The following is an 18991-nucleotide window of genomic DNA, read 5'->3' as shown; positions in this document are numbered from 1 at the left end:
TTCATTGTAGTCGTTGGTAGGCGCATAGCATTGGATGTGATGTTCATTGAAATGCCCTCTTTCTTTGTTTTAAACGAGGCTTTGATGATCCTTGGCCCATGAGATTCCCATCCTATAAGTGCATTTTGTACTTGTTTGGACAGCATGAATGCAACTCCTTGTGTATGTGGTGCATTTTCTTCTTCATGGCCGGAGTATAACAGGAACTCTCCTGTAGTTAGTCGTTGTTGTCCAACTTGTGTCCAATGTGTTTCACTGATCCCAAGTACCTCTAGGTTGTATCTTCTCATTTCTGCAGCAATCTGGAAGGCTCTTCCGGTGTCCCACATTGTACGAACATTCCATGTACCTAGATAAATGGTCGCTCTGGTTGTCAGAAGGGGCATCGGCCTCGTAACTTCCGAAGGGATTCGGCTTTCATCATGAGGCGTCATAATTCTTCTAAATGAAGATCTTCTGACTCCCAGGGCAGAGTTTAAAAGGTTTGAATAATTTTTTCTGGTTAGCGTTTTTTTAGCGAGTTAGTTTTCTACGGGATGGGGACGCTAACCCCATGCCCAACCCTCCTTTATCCGGGCTTGGGACCGGCAGTAGCCCCCGGAGGGACTCCAGACGGAGTTAAGATCTAACATAATAGTTTTATCAATTTGACTCTGTACTTCATAATATCCTAACATATGACTTTAATTTTGTGATATGTATGAGATTTGACTTAAAATTGTCTGAATATCACTAGGGGTTGAATAATGGTCCTATTAATAGTAGATTCAAAAAGAAAGTGTGATTATTTCTACTGTCTTGTTTATTTATTTCTCTTAAAATATAGTTTTATGTAATTGAAATATTATTCTACATACATACGAAGACGTGTTTGTAATATTTTCTTTTCTTCACCACACTAGGATTAAAACGCATGTTTCTAGTCTGTGGTCCAGGATTACAAAAACTGTCATTAATCGGTTGTACTAAAGGACCATTTGATCAAGATCTACCATTGAGAATAGTTGCTGATCATTGTCATAATTTACAACATGTAAATGCAAGTTATACTCAATCAGTACGTGATCAAACTGTGATTGCTCTAGCTAAATCTGCTACGCATTTAATTAGTGTGAAATTGAATGGCGCCCAACAAATAAGTAATGCTGCTATACAACAATTGGTTCATTATCATCAAAATACTCTTGTAAGTAAATAAGGACAGTAGGAAAAATTTGTAAATGATTTATCTATTTATTTATTTAGAAAGTAGTAATTCATTTTGTTTCTATTTCAATCTTTAACAAATCAGTCGATAATTAGATGAAAATATTAATGTAATGGAAGGATCTGTTAATCTAGCTATTCGAGCATACAAGTGATGAAAACCATAGCCCACTTACTTTGACTTAACCGGCTTTATGGTGTCCCTTCTTTTGCAGCAATAACTGCACTGTAAAAACCTGCACCTTGTTAATGAATTGCATTAAATGGTGGAACAGCAACTTGGTGGTTAAAACATTCGACTTGCAACTACTGGATTTCAAGTTCAGACCTCACTTTACACATCTCAACCTAAACAACCAATTAGTATCACTGGGCCTCGTATATAAATAGTAACTAAATTTTGGGCACAAGATCTTGTGCTCTATTTTCGAATCACATTGAGTTAAATAGAAAGCTTATGCAATTGTTGTTTCAATGCAATCAGTTAGACTTGTGACCATCGTCACTGGTTACCATAGGACTTTACCTCCTGGCGTTGCTCCACTACCTTGTGAATGAAACTTCTAGGTCAAAAGCTTGGATCGTGCCCCTAAGAAAACCACCTGCTTCGGCTTGGGTACCCAAGCAGTATTCCAGCCTTCACACAAACCGGACTATGGATTGCGACGCATATCTATTCGGTGCCTACTTGTGCCCATGTTTATGTGTTTTAATAAAATAAAATTGGTAAAATATCCAATTACTCAGATTAAAAAATAACCAGATTATGTGACATATAGGACCAAGTATAACGTGACACATAGTCATCTGAGTTAAGAACAGTGTAACTTGATCCAATTCTTTTCCAGTATCGGATTAATATTCTAACTGCAATCACCATATGTATTAGTTATAACTAGTAAGTGTCTTGAGTCATACAGTTCAATGTATCTAATAGTACAAAAGTGTCCCATCTTCACTGCATATATGCATCATTTTTAATTGTTTGTTCGTACAAAAGTATCTTTGCGGATATTCGTTGTTCTGTATGAACTCTAAATTTCAAATATGAAATTAGTCTCTACAATATCTATATACAATCATCTATAGTATATTACGATTGTGATTGAACTAGGAATAAAATATTTCACAAACGAAGACAAACTTATGGCGAAAGTCCGGTGTACATGCTCCCTTCTATAAAATCGAGTATCTTTGATGAAAACTGACTGTTGTGAATTAGTTTTTGCTATGAAAACTCGTAATAGGACTGCATCACTGCGAAAGACTAGAATTTTGTTTAATTAGTTTAAACATTCTACTTTTAGCTAATTAGTTACTATTTTGAAGTCATCTAATTAATATAATTATCTGTCAGCATCTGTGACAAATTAATAATACATGGACATTGATGTGGTTGTCGAGATACTCATTAGTTCATCAAGTTATTGATTGTTAGCCTTAATCTTGTGAAAGAGTGTAAACTTGGTTGGGTTCCACTTGATAATCGTAGTCTGTAGTGAAAGATACTTTTGATTACATGACTCAATTATCGGCTACAATATTATTTATTTATTTATTTCAACACATAAATGTCGGTACAAGAGGGCACCAAATATATATGCGCCACACCATATTTGTGTGTGTGGACTGTGATACTGCCCGGGGGCCCAGACCGAAGCAGGTGGTTCTCTTGGGGGGCCACACCCCGAGCCTTCGACCTGAAGGTCTGATCCACAAGGCAGTGGAGCATCGTGAGGAGATGCAGTCCCACGGAAGCCGGTGACCAACAATTGGTTCATACGCCATTTGTTCCTGCAGGATACTGGAGCCCATGTGCACCACTGATTTGGTTTGGAATCCGGTCAAAGCGCCGGACATTCGCTTTTCGTCCCCTCGTTTTCGTAAACAACACCCCCGCCACGAGAAGGCAATGAGTAGGACTTCCCTGGTAGAGGCTGTATACGCGTTGGCGTGTGAAAGCATTTCGAGAGGGAAGGAGGGCCCACTCCACTCTCGGCCATACCAGGGCATTTGGGGGCATCGGCTACAATAGCGAAGGTATGTATTAACTGGTTATCGTTCACCTTGGATTTTGACTTCTAACATTTGTTAACGCATTTTATGTCTTCTGTAATGTTGTTACATAATAATTAGTTTTGTGTGGTGAATGTGATTGATAAAATCTGTTTAGGTGTCTTTGAATCATTGCCCGTATATCCTGTGACCACCGAGTAAGTAATGCAGTTGTTAGAAAACGGGTACTAGGTAAGGATGGCGAATGAATTGATGAAGTAGTGAAACTTCATCAGTTGAGATGGCTGGGACACGTTACGTATGCCCAACCACCGACGTGCGATGTTTGATGGTGTAGGAGTAAGTTGGAAGAAAGCTAGTGGCGGCCAGATCAAAACATGGCACAAATTCATGAAGTGACTGACAAGTGGACTGAGCCATTTTGGTAGGTGTAGACTATCTGGTTCCGGGGATCTGCGAGACGATAGCAACCGATGGTTAGAGATCTTGAATGACATGGCTCAAGATCGTTTGCAATGGCACAGGTTCATCCACTCTTTGTGTTCTCCTAAATTCTAATCCCCTGAATTCTTCTTGTCTCTTTTTTCTCTTCCCAAATTTATTTCACTAAATTATGCTTCTTGAATAACATCTTCAAACCCTAATCTTTCCGATTGCTGCTTATAGTTTTACTACCTCTACCACTACAGGATTTGTATTGACAACTGCATCTCCGTGCTAATGTGGTATGGCAACTCGAACTGACGTATGTACATACAAAGTTCTACGTTGTAACTAATCTAATGTTTAAAAACAAAAATATCAAGACATTAAAATATTAATAATAGTTCTCTATCTTTCAAAAAAGCAAACATGATTAGTTAGTTTATATGAGACAGCTTTTATTTCCATTTATTAATACGTTTAATATAAACAGACACACATATATATGAACAATGTGTTGTACTTGTTTATACTACTTTAAATATCACCTATTAACGTAATATCAATGTTATATTCTACCATCATTTAATTTAATATTTGTAGTTTTGTAAAACATATTATCACTAATTCATGTGATTTGAACATTCTTTATTAATACATAAATATTTCACTAGGATTAAATGAATCATAAACATTGTCTAAGAAGAAAAAAATAATATAATCCACTGTTCTAACTACAATTGTAAATAGTGTTATATCCTAGTGAAGATTAAATTACGGGTAACTTCCGAGGACTATTAATGGACTAATATTCTACAAATATTCTTATTGTATAATTATTCAATAATAAGATTATGTGTATTTATATTCCTCTTATTATAAGCTTCATCTTGACCTATAATTTATTATTATACGATTTACTATCCCTAAATTATGCTCAGTTTATTAACTACTGTCTCCCACGTTCACAGCCACTTTTTTGGCTTTATTGTGTATGGTGCGTTGCGGTCTGTTTGATTCATATATAAACCTAGTATGTTTGAAATATATGATTCGCATAGTGGAAGTTGGTATTGGTGTTCTGGACTCAAGTGGACGAGCTAAGCGGACACAGGACTAATAAGAAAGCTGGGCTGCTCATACCGGTCGAACGTCATTGGTTTGGCACGGTGCTAAGATTGTAAAAGTCGTATTTTGATTGGTGGATAAATCACGTGATAACTAGCCGGACATAAAGTCATAACAAATATTACATAATGAAATTGTTCATGAATGCTTATTGATCATTGTTTTGTTTTATCATTAGTGTTAATTTTGTTTTTATTGTTTGTTTTTAATTATAAAAGGAGCGTTTAGAGTTGTTTGGATGTTTTCGTTTAAATTCAAGTATATTGGCTTTATTGGGACAGTGTCAAGAATTGAGAGCACTAGCATTTGGACATCTCCATCATTTATCTTCGGATGGTTTATTAGAACTTGTCAGCAAAGTAATCGAAATATGTAACATTGTTGTATAATTATTAATCAGTTTTGAACCACTCATTTCCCTCACATTAATGTACTTTGCAACTTGACCTCCACGCAACCTGATCATGTCATTAACCTTCAAAATTGAGTCTACTATGTCACTTTATCTTTTGAAAGGAAATAAGTGGACGAGATTACTATATGGTAGGAGAAACAGTTCGGTGAAGAAAAATACGACCTGAAAAATCCTTTCGGTTCCTCTCGTTTTTACGAAGAGAGTAAAACGAAATTGCTGTGGGACCACTACTGGTTTCTATTCTGAGTCATGTCCGATAAAATCTCAAGCCATTGAGTTGCGCTATCTCTCGAACCCAAACAGGAAGTCATGATGAATCGATAGATCCCAGTCTTATACAGCATTCTTTGATACCCCAACACCATATCATAAATTGATCACCTCCGCTTTTTTCAACTACTCTCCGTGTCGAAAAATAATGCACTATATGAAAGTTTATAGTAGGATATTCGTAGCATATTTCCAAGTCGCCGATGTCGGTGTTTCAAGTTAGTAGTATTAAATGGATTGTCATCGCTGTACCCAAACTCACATTGCCGAACCTCTGTATTGCTAACGTAGTGCTGTCAATGAATGTTAGCACTCCTATGGATGTAACGATGATTACCTCATATCCTTAACTCGGGAAAGTCGGATTTTACTTGCATAAAAGAAAACTACTCTCACCGCCGCTTTGTAGATGCAAATTTTTACAGCCAGAGTAACATGATGATGGAGCCAAAGATGATCCAAATGAGCATAAACCGCTCTGGCTTTACTATACATGGATATCTATCTCTTCTGACATGCCACCCCCATCACATTATGAATTTAGTTCATAGAATTTTACCTATAATATGATTATCTATTTATTTTATAAGCAATCCATATTAGTACGTTGTGACTCTAGGTTCAACCTTCGTATTCAAACTATTTGATGTAACTGTGTTTAACACTTTTACAATATACTTATTTCGACTATCTTCTGTTCACTTTATTCCAAGAGAACACTTTCAAGAACATCGTAATTTACTATGGTAACTTATAAAATAAATTCTGTTTGTAACCTGTAAGTTGTTAACAACCTCTGTTTATGGGATAAACTATTTGGAAATTTGAAGGTGCTACATTCCCAATCCGTTCCCATTCAAGGATAATTCAATTGTCCTATAAAAATGACGTACATAAAAATAGTATGAGTAGTAGTACATCCTTTCAAGTAAGGCATTGACTTAGTGGTTGAAAAGAACGCGTTCTTCCATCTTTCAGTCATAGATTCAAATCACACTCCACCTTTACCATCTTGATAGTTTCGTTTTGCTGTACTCATATGGTCCGGCAACTTGAACTGTTGCTCATATGTAGCAGGTTCTACGTCACTTATGACTGACTGCCACTGTGATTACTTTAGTTTCAACTTTTGCACTTCGCTATTACTTACACAAAAACCCATAAATAACTCGTATCCATGAATCTCTGTTTGGTTAATGGGCTACGTCAGAAAGTTCAAGTTACCACACACAAAAATGAAAAATCTTGAGTTAGCTAAAGGAGCGTTAAAATAAACTCGAAGACTGAACACCAACAAGTGTCTGTGTATTTTTAATCATTTAGTGCCTTTTTACAATTGCTTTAATCAAATAGTGTTTAGTGGCAAACTAAATTTCAATCTTTAGAGTAGGTGGTAATTCCTTTTATCTTTTTTTCTTCTACAGCTACCTCATCTTTCTTCACTTGATCTACGAGGAACACAAACTTTCAGTGATGATAATAATCTTTCTCAGTTAGCAGCCAAATGTCCTCATTTAGAAGAAGTTGTTTTAGCTAATATGCATTCTTTAAAACGTGAAACTGGGATTGCCCAAATGTTACGCCGTTTGCCTCGTTTGCGTGTACTCGATCTGTGTGGTCTAGCCGCCGTTGGTGATTTAACTATGGAGGTTTTAGCCACCAGTTGTCCTCAACTAGAAGAACTTGATGTCAGTTGTACTTCTGTTACCCAAAAAGGGTAAGTCAATAGAGTTAATTCTTTTACAGTTTATATATTGTTTTGAATGAAAATCCTGTCTGTAACCGGTGTTTAATATAATTAAGATATCTTTTATTTTCATCTTTAATTCACTTGTGAATCTTTGAGGTTGTTGGTAAATTTTACCAACTCTGTTATAGAACTTCTTATAATTGATTGATAAGAGATGAATAAGCTTTAAACCGCTACATGGTTATGTGCAACGATTAGCTTTTTAACGCCATTTGGAATTTAGTTTATTCAATAGAATTGACTTCAAAGGTTTGTGTATATGTGTTGATAATTGTGTAACTTCTCCATAGTTTATGTGGAGTTTCTTCTTTTTTTTCGTTAATACTATTGTGAAGTTGATTGAATGTGAAAAGAAGAAAATTAAAGCATTGCTATTCTATCTAATAATATTGAGTACAAACCTGTTTTTTATAAGGTCCCAAATTTATAATGATAAACAGGTATGGATTGTTAAATGAAGTAATAAAATACTGGTTAATAGATTATTAGTATGAATACCATATGACTGAACAGCAACTGCTTACGAGACCAGGTTATTATTATAAACTTTCAATGTACTGCTATCAAAAGGATAACTGGCAAGCAATTGGTCATAATGCACAGAGACCTTGATTGATTTAAATGTGCGTTAGTCCGTATTGCTATACCACACTGTTTTGACAAGATGAACAGCAATTGAGTTGCAACAGTTGTATCACCAATTAACCTCTAGACCCACGGAGCCTTCATTTAACTATGTTAATATCTAAGATTAATTAATTAGAAGTGATCACTCACTCTTCGATGAATGAATATTTAAGTGTTGAGTTTAGTTGGTCCGCATCATATCACAAGGTCACTAAAAAGAATAAGGAACTGGAAAAAGTTTCCTTTCTTTACCGGTAATAAATAACCGTTGGGTTTGTTATTCTGGAACGGTTTTCTCTAAGTATGCTGGAAGAGATTCTGTCTTGAATAACCGCATTTGAACATGAATTTAACTAATCATACGAATTTTAACTAGTGGGTCTTCAAATGACTATGATTTACGAATAGATTTGGTACTATTAACATTGTTATAGATTTATAGGGTCGTTTATCTAATGTTCTTTTATAAGGTCAGATTTGAACTCATTAATTACACTGGATTTTCTGAATCAATAATATCATATAGCAAAACGTTCAGCTGGGACCGTAGGTTAATCTCCAATATATCAATCACTCGTTTTTAATCAATAAGACTGTTTTGATTCTTAACCAAGTGAAAAATATTAATGGCTTTAAAGATCTGACAAGTTTTTGAAATAGAATAAATTTTGCTCGTTCTATTGTTAAAATAAACTCACTCAAATACTTTTGAATATCTCTGTCTCATACCACTCAATCAAATCCATTCTAACCGTTCAGATAAAATCAACATACTGAAATTAAACTAATAGATCTTCTTTACCAAGTCCCAGCTATCAAAATGAATTGATACTCGATCCTTAATCGAATAGATTATCGAATTCTATAAAATACAACTTATTTTTTAAAATATGTTAGCCTCATCTAAATTACTCTTACTAACCCAAATGCCCTGGTACGGCCGAGGGTAGGGAGAGTCAACTCTTCATCTCAAAATGCTCTCACATGGCCAACGTATGCAGCCATTAACAAGGAAGTCTTACTCACAGCCTTCTTGCGTCTGGGGGGGTTTGTTTACGAAATTGAGAGGACAAGTAGCGAGTGTCCGGCGTTTTAATTGGGTTGGTGGATATGGAGGATCCACCTAGGGTAGTTGGGAAACCCTGAGTCCAATACAGTGGTGCACATGGGCTTCAGAATCCTAAGAGAACAAATGACAGGAACCTATTGTTGGCCACTCTCTACTATGGGACTGCATCTTGTGATGTTGCTCCACTGCTTTGTGAGTTAAACCTTCGAGTCAAAGGCTCGCGGAGTGGTCCCTTAACAAAACCACCTGTTTTGGTTTGGGCACCCGAGCAGTATCACAGTCCTCACATAAATCAATGATAACTACTACTGGACTCATTGTTATTGTGTGGCGCATATATATTTGGTGCCCTCTTGTACCAATATTTATGTGTTCAAATAAATGAATACCGCAATAAAAATGTAATCCCGATTCCTTCAGGCAACGAAGTTCAAGACACAACTCTCGAATTGTTACTATTACATTTCAATCAGCCATATCACTTATCTGTTGTGGAGAAAAATGTGTCAGCTAATCAATTTAGCGTTGATGTTACGACTGTACGTGAATTTCTATAAGCATGTAGGCCAAATCAATAGGTTTTCTCTCAATTTTATGTGCTCATCTATTGATTAAGACACGACTGCTTACCTGTCATTCTTCAACACTGGAACTGTATATCATCCGCAGTACTGTAAATGTCATAACTAAAGCATGTTTATAACAAACTGAATATTTAGTTGTTTTCCGACGGTGATGACGTCTCAATAAGTAGTGAAGTACATTTCTGACGACTTACTACCTTCTTCAGCAAATAAACAATTTAATTGTATGTTCAGTAAATACATGGTAATAAGTTGAAAGAACTTGTTACTGTTGTGTTATTTACGTCAAAAGTGTTTGTGTATGATATAATTTTAATATCTGTAAGTGTGCATCTGAGTGAATGTGTATTTTACGATATGAATACATGATTGGATTTGTACATGTGTTTACGATTTAGACTTGATCAGGTTACATGATGTGGTTATGTGGATGTTTGGTCGAAGCTGGTCAGATAATAAGGACTTCATTCTTTTGTTACATACAATAGAACTTTTTACATCATATATTGCGCTTCAACACTTTCCTTGCATCTCCAAAGTCCTTTTGGATTATTTAATTATCCTAAATATAGGTACTGATAACCGTTGAAATTCTGTTGTACAAGTTTTGTCAACTTTTTGTGTAAGATTTTCTTTCTCCGCTCGTTTATTAGTTTTTCTGTTATGATAGAAATCAGAATTTTACAAGAGAACGCGTCAGTGTAAAAGTTATGCAATTTAATTAGCAAATATTGTTCTCTTTCTCTCTCTACTATCTTGCTGGACGTATGCATGTAAATACACAGTTCAGTCTAAATGTTATTTACTTGACGAACGGATATCATGTCCTGTTCTCCCTGTCTCTATACTTTTTCTTCCATACCTAATATTTACTACTAATACTGCTGAATGTGTTACTACTTTTGCATTTATCTCACTGTGCTAATATCGTATGGAAACTTGAACCGATGCACCTATTTGTTACATTCTATGTCGTAAATGGATAACTGACTGACTTTGTTTTTTGTCACTTTTCTAACTTCTCCGTACTCTGTAGCATACAACATCAGTCCTGGTGGCTGAATGTGTTAAAGTTACCTCAGCCGCCTAAAGTTCACAGCTTCATTAACTGAATTACTAGATTTATAGTGTACGTTTAATCGCGACATAACTTTCTCACGGGTTCTGCCATACACAAACGAGTAAAATAAATCTGTTAACAATCATAAGAATAGTTCAAAAATGTACTTGATCAAATAAGAAGACATCATATTATCACAGTGAAAAGATTGGCTTAGTGTTTATTCCATACACTGCTCTGTGTATGTATGATATACTTATTTATATGTCATTTTCTGAATTGTTTCATGTTATATATTGGTGTTATTAAATGAATCACTTCACTTTTTGTCTTTACATTTCCAGTTTATTCCATCTAACAAATGCTCCTGCAGTATGCTTAAAATGTTTACGAATTAGCCATTGTAGAGAAATAACCAGTGATGTACTTGAAAAGTTGATTGAAGCCTGTCCTAAGTAAGTTACAATATTAGTATTATTCCCTGCTTACATATTAACAATAATAATGATAATAATAAACGGGTAGGGTCAATACTATTGCTTTTCCCCAACATCCAACCTAAATTATCATTAAGCTTAGGATGATTAAAAGATTGGATTACTACTGGTTCACAGTGGTGTAAGATTAGTATATATATTAGATGGATAAATATTATGTTTCATATAACTATGGTGATTTCTGTTTGTTCAGAACAATCGTAAATGAATTCCCAATTAAACATCTACTGTATATAGGATCGCGACTGTGTTTTTTCACCATACGGTTTGATGCTTAAAAGTAACTTTTATACATGATATATATCAATCAGTTAGCTACAACATAGGACCAGGCACATATATGCATCGGTCCAAGTTGCCATACCTCATTAGCACAACAAGATGAACACTAAATTCATAGAAGTAGTTAATTCATTCATGGTAATATATAAAAGAAAGATTGCATATAAAGAACAAAGAATTTGTTCTTGGAAAGAAATAAAACGATTTTAATCTCAGTTTAAGGGAAGATAGAGAGTGTCTGCACCTACACTATGTGATCCATTCTGAACTGTCACCCAGAGTCTCCAACCATTGGTTACGATAGTCACGCAGACCCCAACCAAGTAGTCTGCATCTATCAACATGGCTCAGACTAGAAGTTAGTGACTTCAAGGATTGGTTCCACATTTTGGTTTGGCCGCCCCTAACTTTCTTCCAACCATCCCGAACACTGGTTAGCATTGCACGTCGTGGTAATCGGTGTTCGGGCATACGTAACACGTGACCCAACCATCTCAGTCGATGAAGATGCACAACCTCATCAACTGATTTACCATCATTCTCTAATACCCTGCGTCTAACCTCACTATTACTTACCCGATGATCCCAGCAGATGTTGGCAATATTTCTAAGGCATCTGTGGTCAAAATACTAGTAGTTTACCAGAATCTTCTACCTTTAATGGCCATGTTTCGCAGGCGTAAAGGTATAACAGAACAAACTGCTACACAGTGTCCTCGTCCCTTAATTGATAGACGGATATCTCGCCTTATAGCACATCTTTAATAAAATTGTCTTTTAAGAATTTGTCTGAAAATGGATATTTCTCTGGTCTAAACTCAGTTAATTAAACAATCTAGATTAAATTACCATAGAAAACTGTACTAATTATTTGTAATTTTAAATCATTAACTAATTCCACTTATGTAAATGTATGTAACCTTGTAAGACTACCATGTTTATCTATCTTCTCTTTCTAGGGGCTATATATATGTATTCACTAACTAATTTGTTTAAGTTCATTTTATATTTCACTGCATACACTCATTAAAATGAGAACAAGATATGTACAACCATTTAGTGGGTTTTTTTCAACGTCAAAAGTAAGATGAGACAAGCTCGAAACTATCAAAAAGTACTGAATTCAGTATCCAACTTTTACATTCAAGCGCTAGCTAATCAGTAACCATTACAGTTCGATGAGATTGATTTTCTTCACAAGAAATTAAGGAAGTAGTTTGAGTTTCTAGGGTCTGATGAAGACCAAAAGTCCTGGGTTCGAGTCCCGTGTGTCGGTTTGTTAGGTGCGCACTGCTCAGGAGTCCCATACTAGGCCTTCCAGGTTTTCAATGGTGATCTAGCTTAGATCCACCCGTGATTTCAACAGTGAAAACATATAAACTCCATAATTTATCATAGGCTATTGTTTATGCGTTAGAAATAACTGGTTTTCCCGTATTCTCGATAGCTCAAAGTATTTAATAATAAAATAGTGATGAGATATAGAAAAATATTAGATCAGATTTTCACAACAAAATAATTATTTCGCAATGTGTTCTTTTTAAATATGAGTTACACCTTACTGACGTAATATATAACAGGGTTTCCTGTCGACTACCTCCAACTACCACTGTTCATATCAACATAGTGCATGCGATGTCGAGTCACCCAGACTAGTGGCCATATTACAACGTGATCGATAGAATTCGATTTGCATTAAGAAGGAACTAACACACATGACATTGGTCACTACCCAATGACCAATCAATTATAAATGAATTATTCATATTCCATATTTGTAGTTGTGATTTTTGTTGTAAACGTGATTTTAAAACTTACTGTCTGATACAAGACAAAGTGGAATGCATTTGTGTGATTGTAGCCTCTTATGTGCCATATTACCCAACATCTGAAACCATGGATGGCAATAATCTCACGGACTCTAGTCACGTATTGTAAACCTACTTATACTGCGTAGTCCGACTGTAGGTGATTTCATGGACTGATTCCACGTCTTCTTTCAATCTCACTCTTATACCACTCAGGAAGCATCGTACATAGATTTTAAGAAGTAAAGCAAATTTAACCACTCTACATTAATCCCATTATTATTGTTAGTATTTTTACAAAGTTTTTGTTTATTACATTACTTTTTAGATTAACATTATTGTACGCCTATGGATTTGTTTCCATTAATGATTGGGGCTTCCTTCAAAAAATACGTCCTAGTTTATTAGTGGAGAAAGGTATTTAACCCAATCAATCCATCAATTTGATGTTTATTTCGTATTCAATTCTATGGAGAAGTAAAATTATAAAAAATAAATACCATGAAAATGGTAATGAGTGTGCAGTTAGTAAAATTACTCATCTACAAAACAAATGAAAAAAAAACATACTTTTTCCAACTACATTTTAATCTTATTCTATTCTGTTAAGTTACTTACTTATTAACGGCTGTTACCCGTCGTGGAGAAGCATAGACCACCCACCAGGATTAATGTACTACTATTAATCATAAATTACAAAATGAAAAAAAAAGAAACAAAAGGATACGTTGATCCAAAAAGAGAATTTTTCGTTTATCTTCTTTAAAATAAAATACTCTTAAACCCCATATACCTTGTAAATGAGTTATCTTAGTTCCGGTGAATTTCTGCACTGTTCCAACGAGTAAGTGTTTTTATTCAGTTTGTTTTTGTGTGTTGTTGTTGTTGTTGCACTTTACTACTAATATTAGTAATACTTGTAATTATTTATTTCAGTTTGTATAGTTCAGTTGACTATCATCATCTACTCAAGTATAATTTATCACTTACTATTCAATTCATCTTTGGATAATATTTAGAATAATACAAAATTAGTTGATAATTTAATTGTATACACCTATTATATTACTGCTTACTTACTTAAATAGATAGATAGATACGCATTTTTCTCCCTCCCCCCCGTTGAATTGCTCATTTCATCATTATCATCATCCCTATAATCTTTCTATGTTTGTTTTCCTTCTTCTTCTTGTTGTTGTTTTATTAAATTAACTAATAATGTTTTATTTAAATAAAAATATTTTAATCTTATAATTGTTACCTTAATTCTTCTTTATATAGTAAACAAATTCATTTCAATTCGTATTATACACTACTTATTTATTTATTTATTTATTTCAAATACCCCTTACATACTACTTATTTAGATTTATTGATTATTTATCTTAAATATTTAAAAAAAATTTGATAACACTGCAATCTTAATAATCAAGATGATGTGTCTATGATTGATTAATTGATGGTTATCATTTCATGATCCTAATTTATTGGTTGGTTGTTTGTTTGTTGACAAAAGGGTACATCTCTATTTAAGTTTATATTCATGTTTAATCAAGTTTAATGGAATTGAAAAAGAAAGAAATAGATTATCTAATTAGATCTAATATCCATCAACTAAACACACCTATATATAGATATATTCTTTTCTTGCCATCATTTTTAGCGGGTTTTTCGAATGATGATGATCATAATTATTATTATTATTATTACTCTTATGATCATATAAAGAACTATTAGTTGTTGTTGTTGTTGTTGTTGTTGAATGCACTTTGTCCAGTGAAACATTCATGATATCAAATTGTAACAAATTTTGTTCTTTTCAATCTTTTGTATTATTGTTTGTTTTTCTTTTAGATTTCTTTCTTCTCCTTAATCTGTTATACAATTCACTTGTATGTATTGTATATTTTTATTATGATGATTATGATTACTTTCATCATTATGTGGATAAATAACATGGTATCGTTAATTAAATCCACTGTATATTGTCGAAATGTTTATTGTTCATTTGACTTTATGTCATATTCTGTTCCATTATCGTTTTGTCTTGTTAGTTCTTAGCTCTCTCTTCTCTTGTATAATCGGATTGCTACAATTTCTTTTCCTACACTTATTACCTGGTGGTTAAGTTGTGCATCTAATTATCTATTTTCACGTTCGTTTGTTTCCCAGCATGATTGATTAAATCCTTTCAGTCACTATATATATATATTGTAATTAAGGCAGTGTTAAACATGAAACAATAATATAAGTTTTTACACATAAACTAATGTTATTACTTACATTGTATATCATATTGATCATTACATAATTTCAATATACATAATTATATTACTATTATCATTGTGCTTATTAGTGTTAACACATACTTATTTACTTCTTTATACATAAGTAGTTTCAGTCTTTCGACTAATGTTTACTTATTGTCTTTACTGTTGTTCTTGTTATTGTTGTTGTTGTTTTGAAAAAAAAAACATCAAAAGAAAACACTTAGATGAAGCGAAAAAAGGTTTCCAGTTGCAAAAAAAAGAGAGAGTTAACCTTTCAGATTGATTCTGTTCTGTTTTCTTTCTTTTTTTCTTCGGAATAACGATATTTGTTTGTGATTTTTCTTTCTTTCGTATTAAAGGTTTTTTAATATGAATTAGATGGTATGATAAGTTTGTTACATAAGTTCTTAAATAGTTTAACATTTATCCATAATAATCATTGTTTAAAGTTGTTGTACTTAACATCATAACAAAATGAACTGAAAGAATCATACATGAAAATTAAGAAACTAAACATGAACTATTCACTTGGTGTTGTTTTACTTATATCTTCCCATTGATGTTTAGGACTGCAATTGATCAGTCTCTTGTTGGCATATGTGCATCCTATGCGGACTACGTCGATATTGTTTGAAGTCAGAAATCAGTAGCTAAATGGATAATGCGATAGCATTTGAAGCAAATGGTACTGGATTCGAGTTCCAGAGTGAACATCAACACTCCGATGAAGGTACATTCAGCTGACGAGTCCCAAATAGGACTAAACTCACGACCATGATTCCACTACTAGCCACTATCCATCTTTCCTTATAAGCATGAAGTATATACACTTCGAGGGAAAAATTGGATTTATTTTCTATGATCAATTTTAGATTACACCAATTAGGATTTTCAACGATAGCTTGTGATCAAAGCGCTAACCTTGTTTGGGAACTATTTATATCAAATGAACATTTATTAGAGTAGTATAGTAAAAATAATTTCACTGGAGTGTGATCAGTTGTCAACAGTATCATCTATCTGTTTATTGTACTCATATATTACATAAGACTAGTCATAATAATTTTGTGAATCGTTCCTAATTAGTGTACCGACCATTCTTAAATATTTGTCCGATAGCACTTCTCTTAACTAACCCAGGTAGTAGTTCCTTATCAGGTATGTCCAATTACAAAGTACTTTATGGCGTTAATATAAATATGAAGAAAGTAAGTAGAACATTGGCTAGTGTATGGCATTTTCATACATAACGCATAAACCTGTCACTCAGTTATATACGAAAGAATTCCTCATCGGCGTTTGTGGTCTGGTGTGCTACGAAATCTCAGCACGGATACAGAAGGCTTGACTTGCTTTCGCCAACTTGTGTCATTTATGGCGTAGGCGAGATCCCCGTCTATCAACCAAAGGACGGGTTTACTGCGCAGCAGTTCGTTCCGTCCTAGTTCATGGCAGTGCCACATTACCGGGTAAGTGTAGAAGATATTCGTAGGTTATTAGTATTCGATCATAGGTGTCTTCGAAACATTGCTCGTATATCCTGGTACCATCGAGTAAGTAATACAGTTGTCAGGAGACGAGTACTAGGTAAGGATGGCAAATCAATTGATGAAGTAGTGAAACTCCAGTTGTGATAGCTGGAACATGTGTTACGTATGCCCAACCACCGACGTGCAATGTTTTATGGTCTGGGAGTAGGTTGGAAGAAAGTTAGTGGCGGTCAGATCAAAACATGGCACAAATCCATGAAGTGACTGACAAGTGGACTGAACCATGTTGCTAGGTGTAGACTACCTGTTTCTGGGGTTCCGTGAGACGATAGCAACCGATGGTTAAAGATCTTGAATGACATGGCTGAAAATGGTTTGCAATGGCGCATGTTCATCCACCCTTTGTGTTTTCCCAAACTCTAATCTTCTAAATCCTTCATATCCCTTCTCTTTTTCTCTTTCCAGACTTATTTCGCTAGTTTATACTCCTTGAATAACATTTTCATCTCACTGCCTTCACGTTATAATTCGTTACTATCATATAAAGTCTATTGTTTCTTTTTACATTTTCAGTTATCTAGTGTTACAATCTCTTACGTCATCTTGGTTGTTCCTTGTTCACATTTCCTCACAGAACTAGTACTTTAAAAAATTTTTATATATGTACGGTTGTACAGCTTGATAATAAATTCGTTGAATCGAGATCCCTTCGCTGAACTCTGTGTTTTTAAAATTTCCGTAATATATCTGCATACTAAAAAATTACAAATATAGTTTCACTTATATTACAGTCTTTCGTGTCACATAAACAAGTAAAACTCTCACAGGAATTTACAATCTAGTTAAAATACTTACTATAGTCAGACATCTCAGATGACTGAGTGGATTATCACTATAAAAACTACTAAGTCGAGAACAGTCAATGTAGATTTATCTCCATGTTGAAGGTTACCTTCTCAATAGAATAGTGTCGTATTTTATTGTACTGACAATTTATCGTGTTTCTAATGATATACGACTTTTAAAATGATGAATTGTGTCCTTCAAGCTCAGAAAAAACAAATATTTAGAAAGAATCCACATTGTTATCATTCAATGCAGCCTGATATGTGTTTACCAAGTACTGTTTTTTATTAGATATAGTACTAATTACACTGTTGTAAACGAGAACTCAGGTTGGAACAACCAATATATATGATTCAACGCAAAGTTACAGAGTTCTTTAGTAAAAGTGTCAAGAACTATACATTACATATTTGATTTTCAAATCTTAGATCAATTATCTCAAACTTCATTGTTTCATGATTGCTATTACAATTACTCTCTGTTATTATTCACAATCAATCTTCTACTGTCATGCATTCCACCACTTCTGATTAATGCTACATACTACTTATATCAATAAACATATGTAGCATACACCATAACAATACACACACACACTTGTGAAACCATCTTATTCCTATAAGTTACATTTTTCAATATCTAAGATAAAAAACAATTTTAACGCAAGATGTATGTATACACTTTTTTACTACGGTTTACCTATACGTGTACACACGAGAATCATCTGCTTAGTATTAGTGACAATTATATGTGATTAATTATGTGGGTGTCAACAATGATCAAATGTTTATGCATATAAAGTAAAATTCTAAATCGAACCATATGCTTATTATAAAACTTCAACATTGTCAACCATTTCTTTAACTGACAACTTTTAGAATTAAAAAAAAATCACATACAAGATGTTTGCAAAAGAAAAATTCTGATATTATAACGATGGATCACCTTTTCCATATATCTGTACAAAATCTATAAGATAAATGAATATAGAATTCTGGAGGGGTTTTGTGGAGATTGTAGTAATTTCAACAGTTGAGATCATGAGTCAATTGAAGCTAAACCATCATGGAAAACCTGGAAGCACTGGACGGCCGTTTCGTCCTATTGTGGGGCTCCTCAGCAGTGTGCATCCACCGTTATTATTGTTTAGACATGTAAACCTTAGTACAAAGGGACATCAACTACTCGGTTTGTGTGATGGCTGGAATACTGACCGGGTGCCCGAACCAGAGCAGATGGTTTTCATAGGG

At 34.2% G+C, this 18991-nt stretch overlaps 1 protein-coding gene across 1 annotated transcript in view; it reads left to right on the top strand.

The window, feature by feature from the left end:
* Positions 1–18680, top strand: part of MS3_00007198 (uncharacterized protein) — a 32937-nt gene extending 14257 nt beyond the window's left edge. The window contains exons 6-10 of the mRNA XM_051215452.1: positions 903–1186; positions 4992–5132; positions 6883–7175; positions 10893–11003; positions 13464–18680. Of these exons, the coding sequence (XP_051065957.1) occupies positions 903–1186; positions 4992–5132; positions 6883–7175; positions 10893–11003; positions 13464–13560 (926 nt within the window). The 3' untranslated portion in view covers positions 13561–18680. The remainder of the gene's footprint in view (positions 1–902; positions 1187–4991; positions 5133–6882; positions 7176–10892; positions 11004–13463) is intronic.
* The last annotated feature ends 311 nt before the right edge of the window (positions 18681–18991 follow it).

The sequence above is a fragment of the Schistosoma haematobium genome, chromosome 4 (assembly GCF_000699445.3).
Source record: "Schistosoma haematobium chromosome 4, whole genome shotgun sequence".
NCBI lineage: Eukaryota > Metazoa > Platyhelminthes > Trematoda > Strigeidida > Schistosomatidae > Schistosoma > Schistosoma haematobium.
Note: the sequence above shows the minus strand (reverse complement) of the source record. Positions and strands in the feature narration are given on the sequence as shown.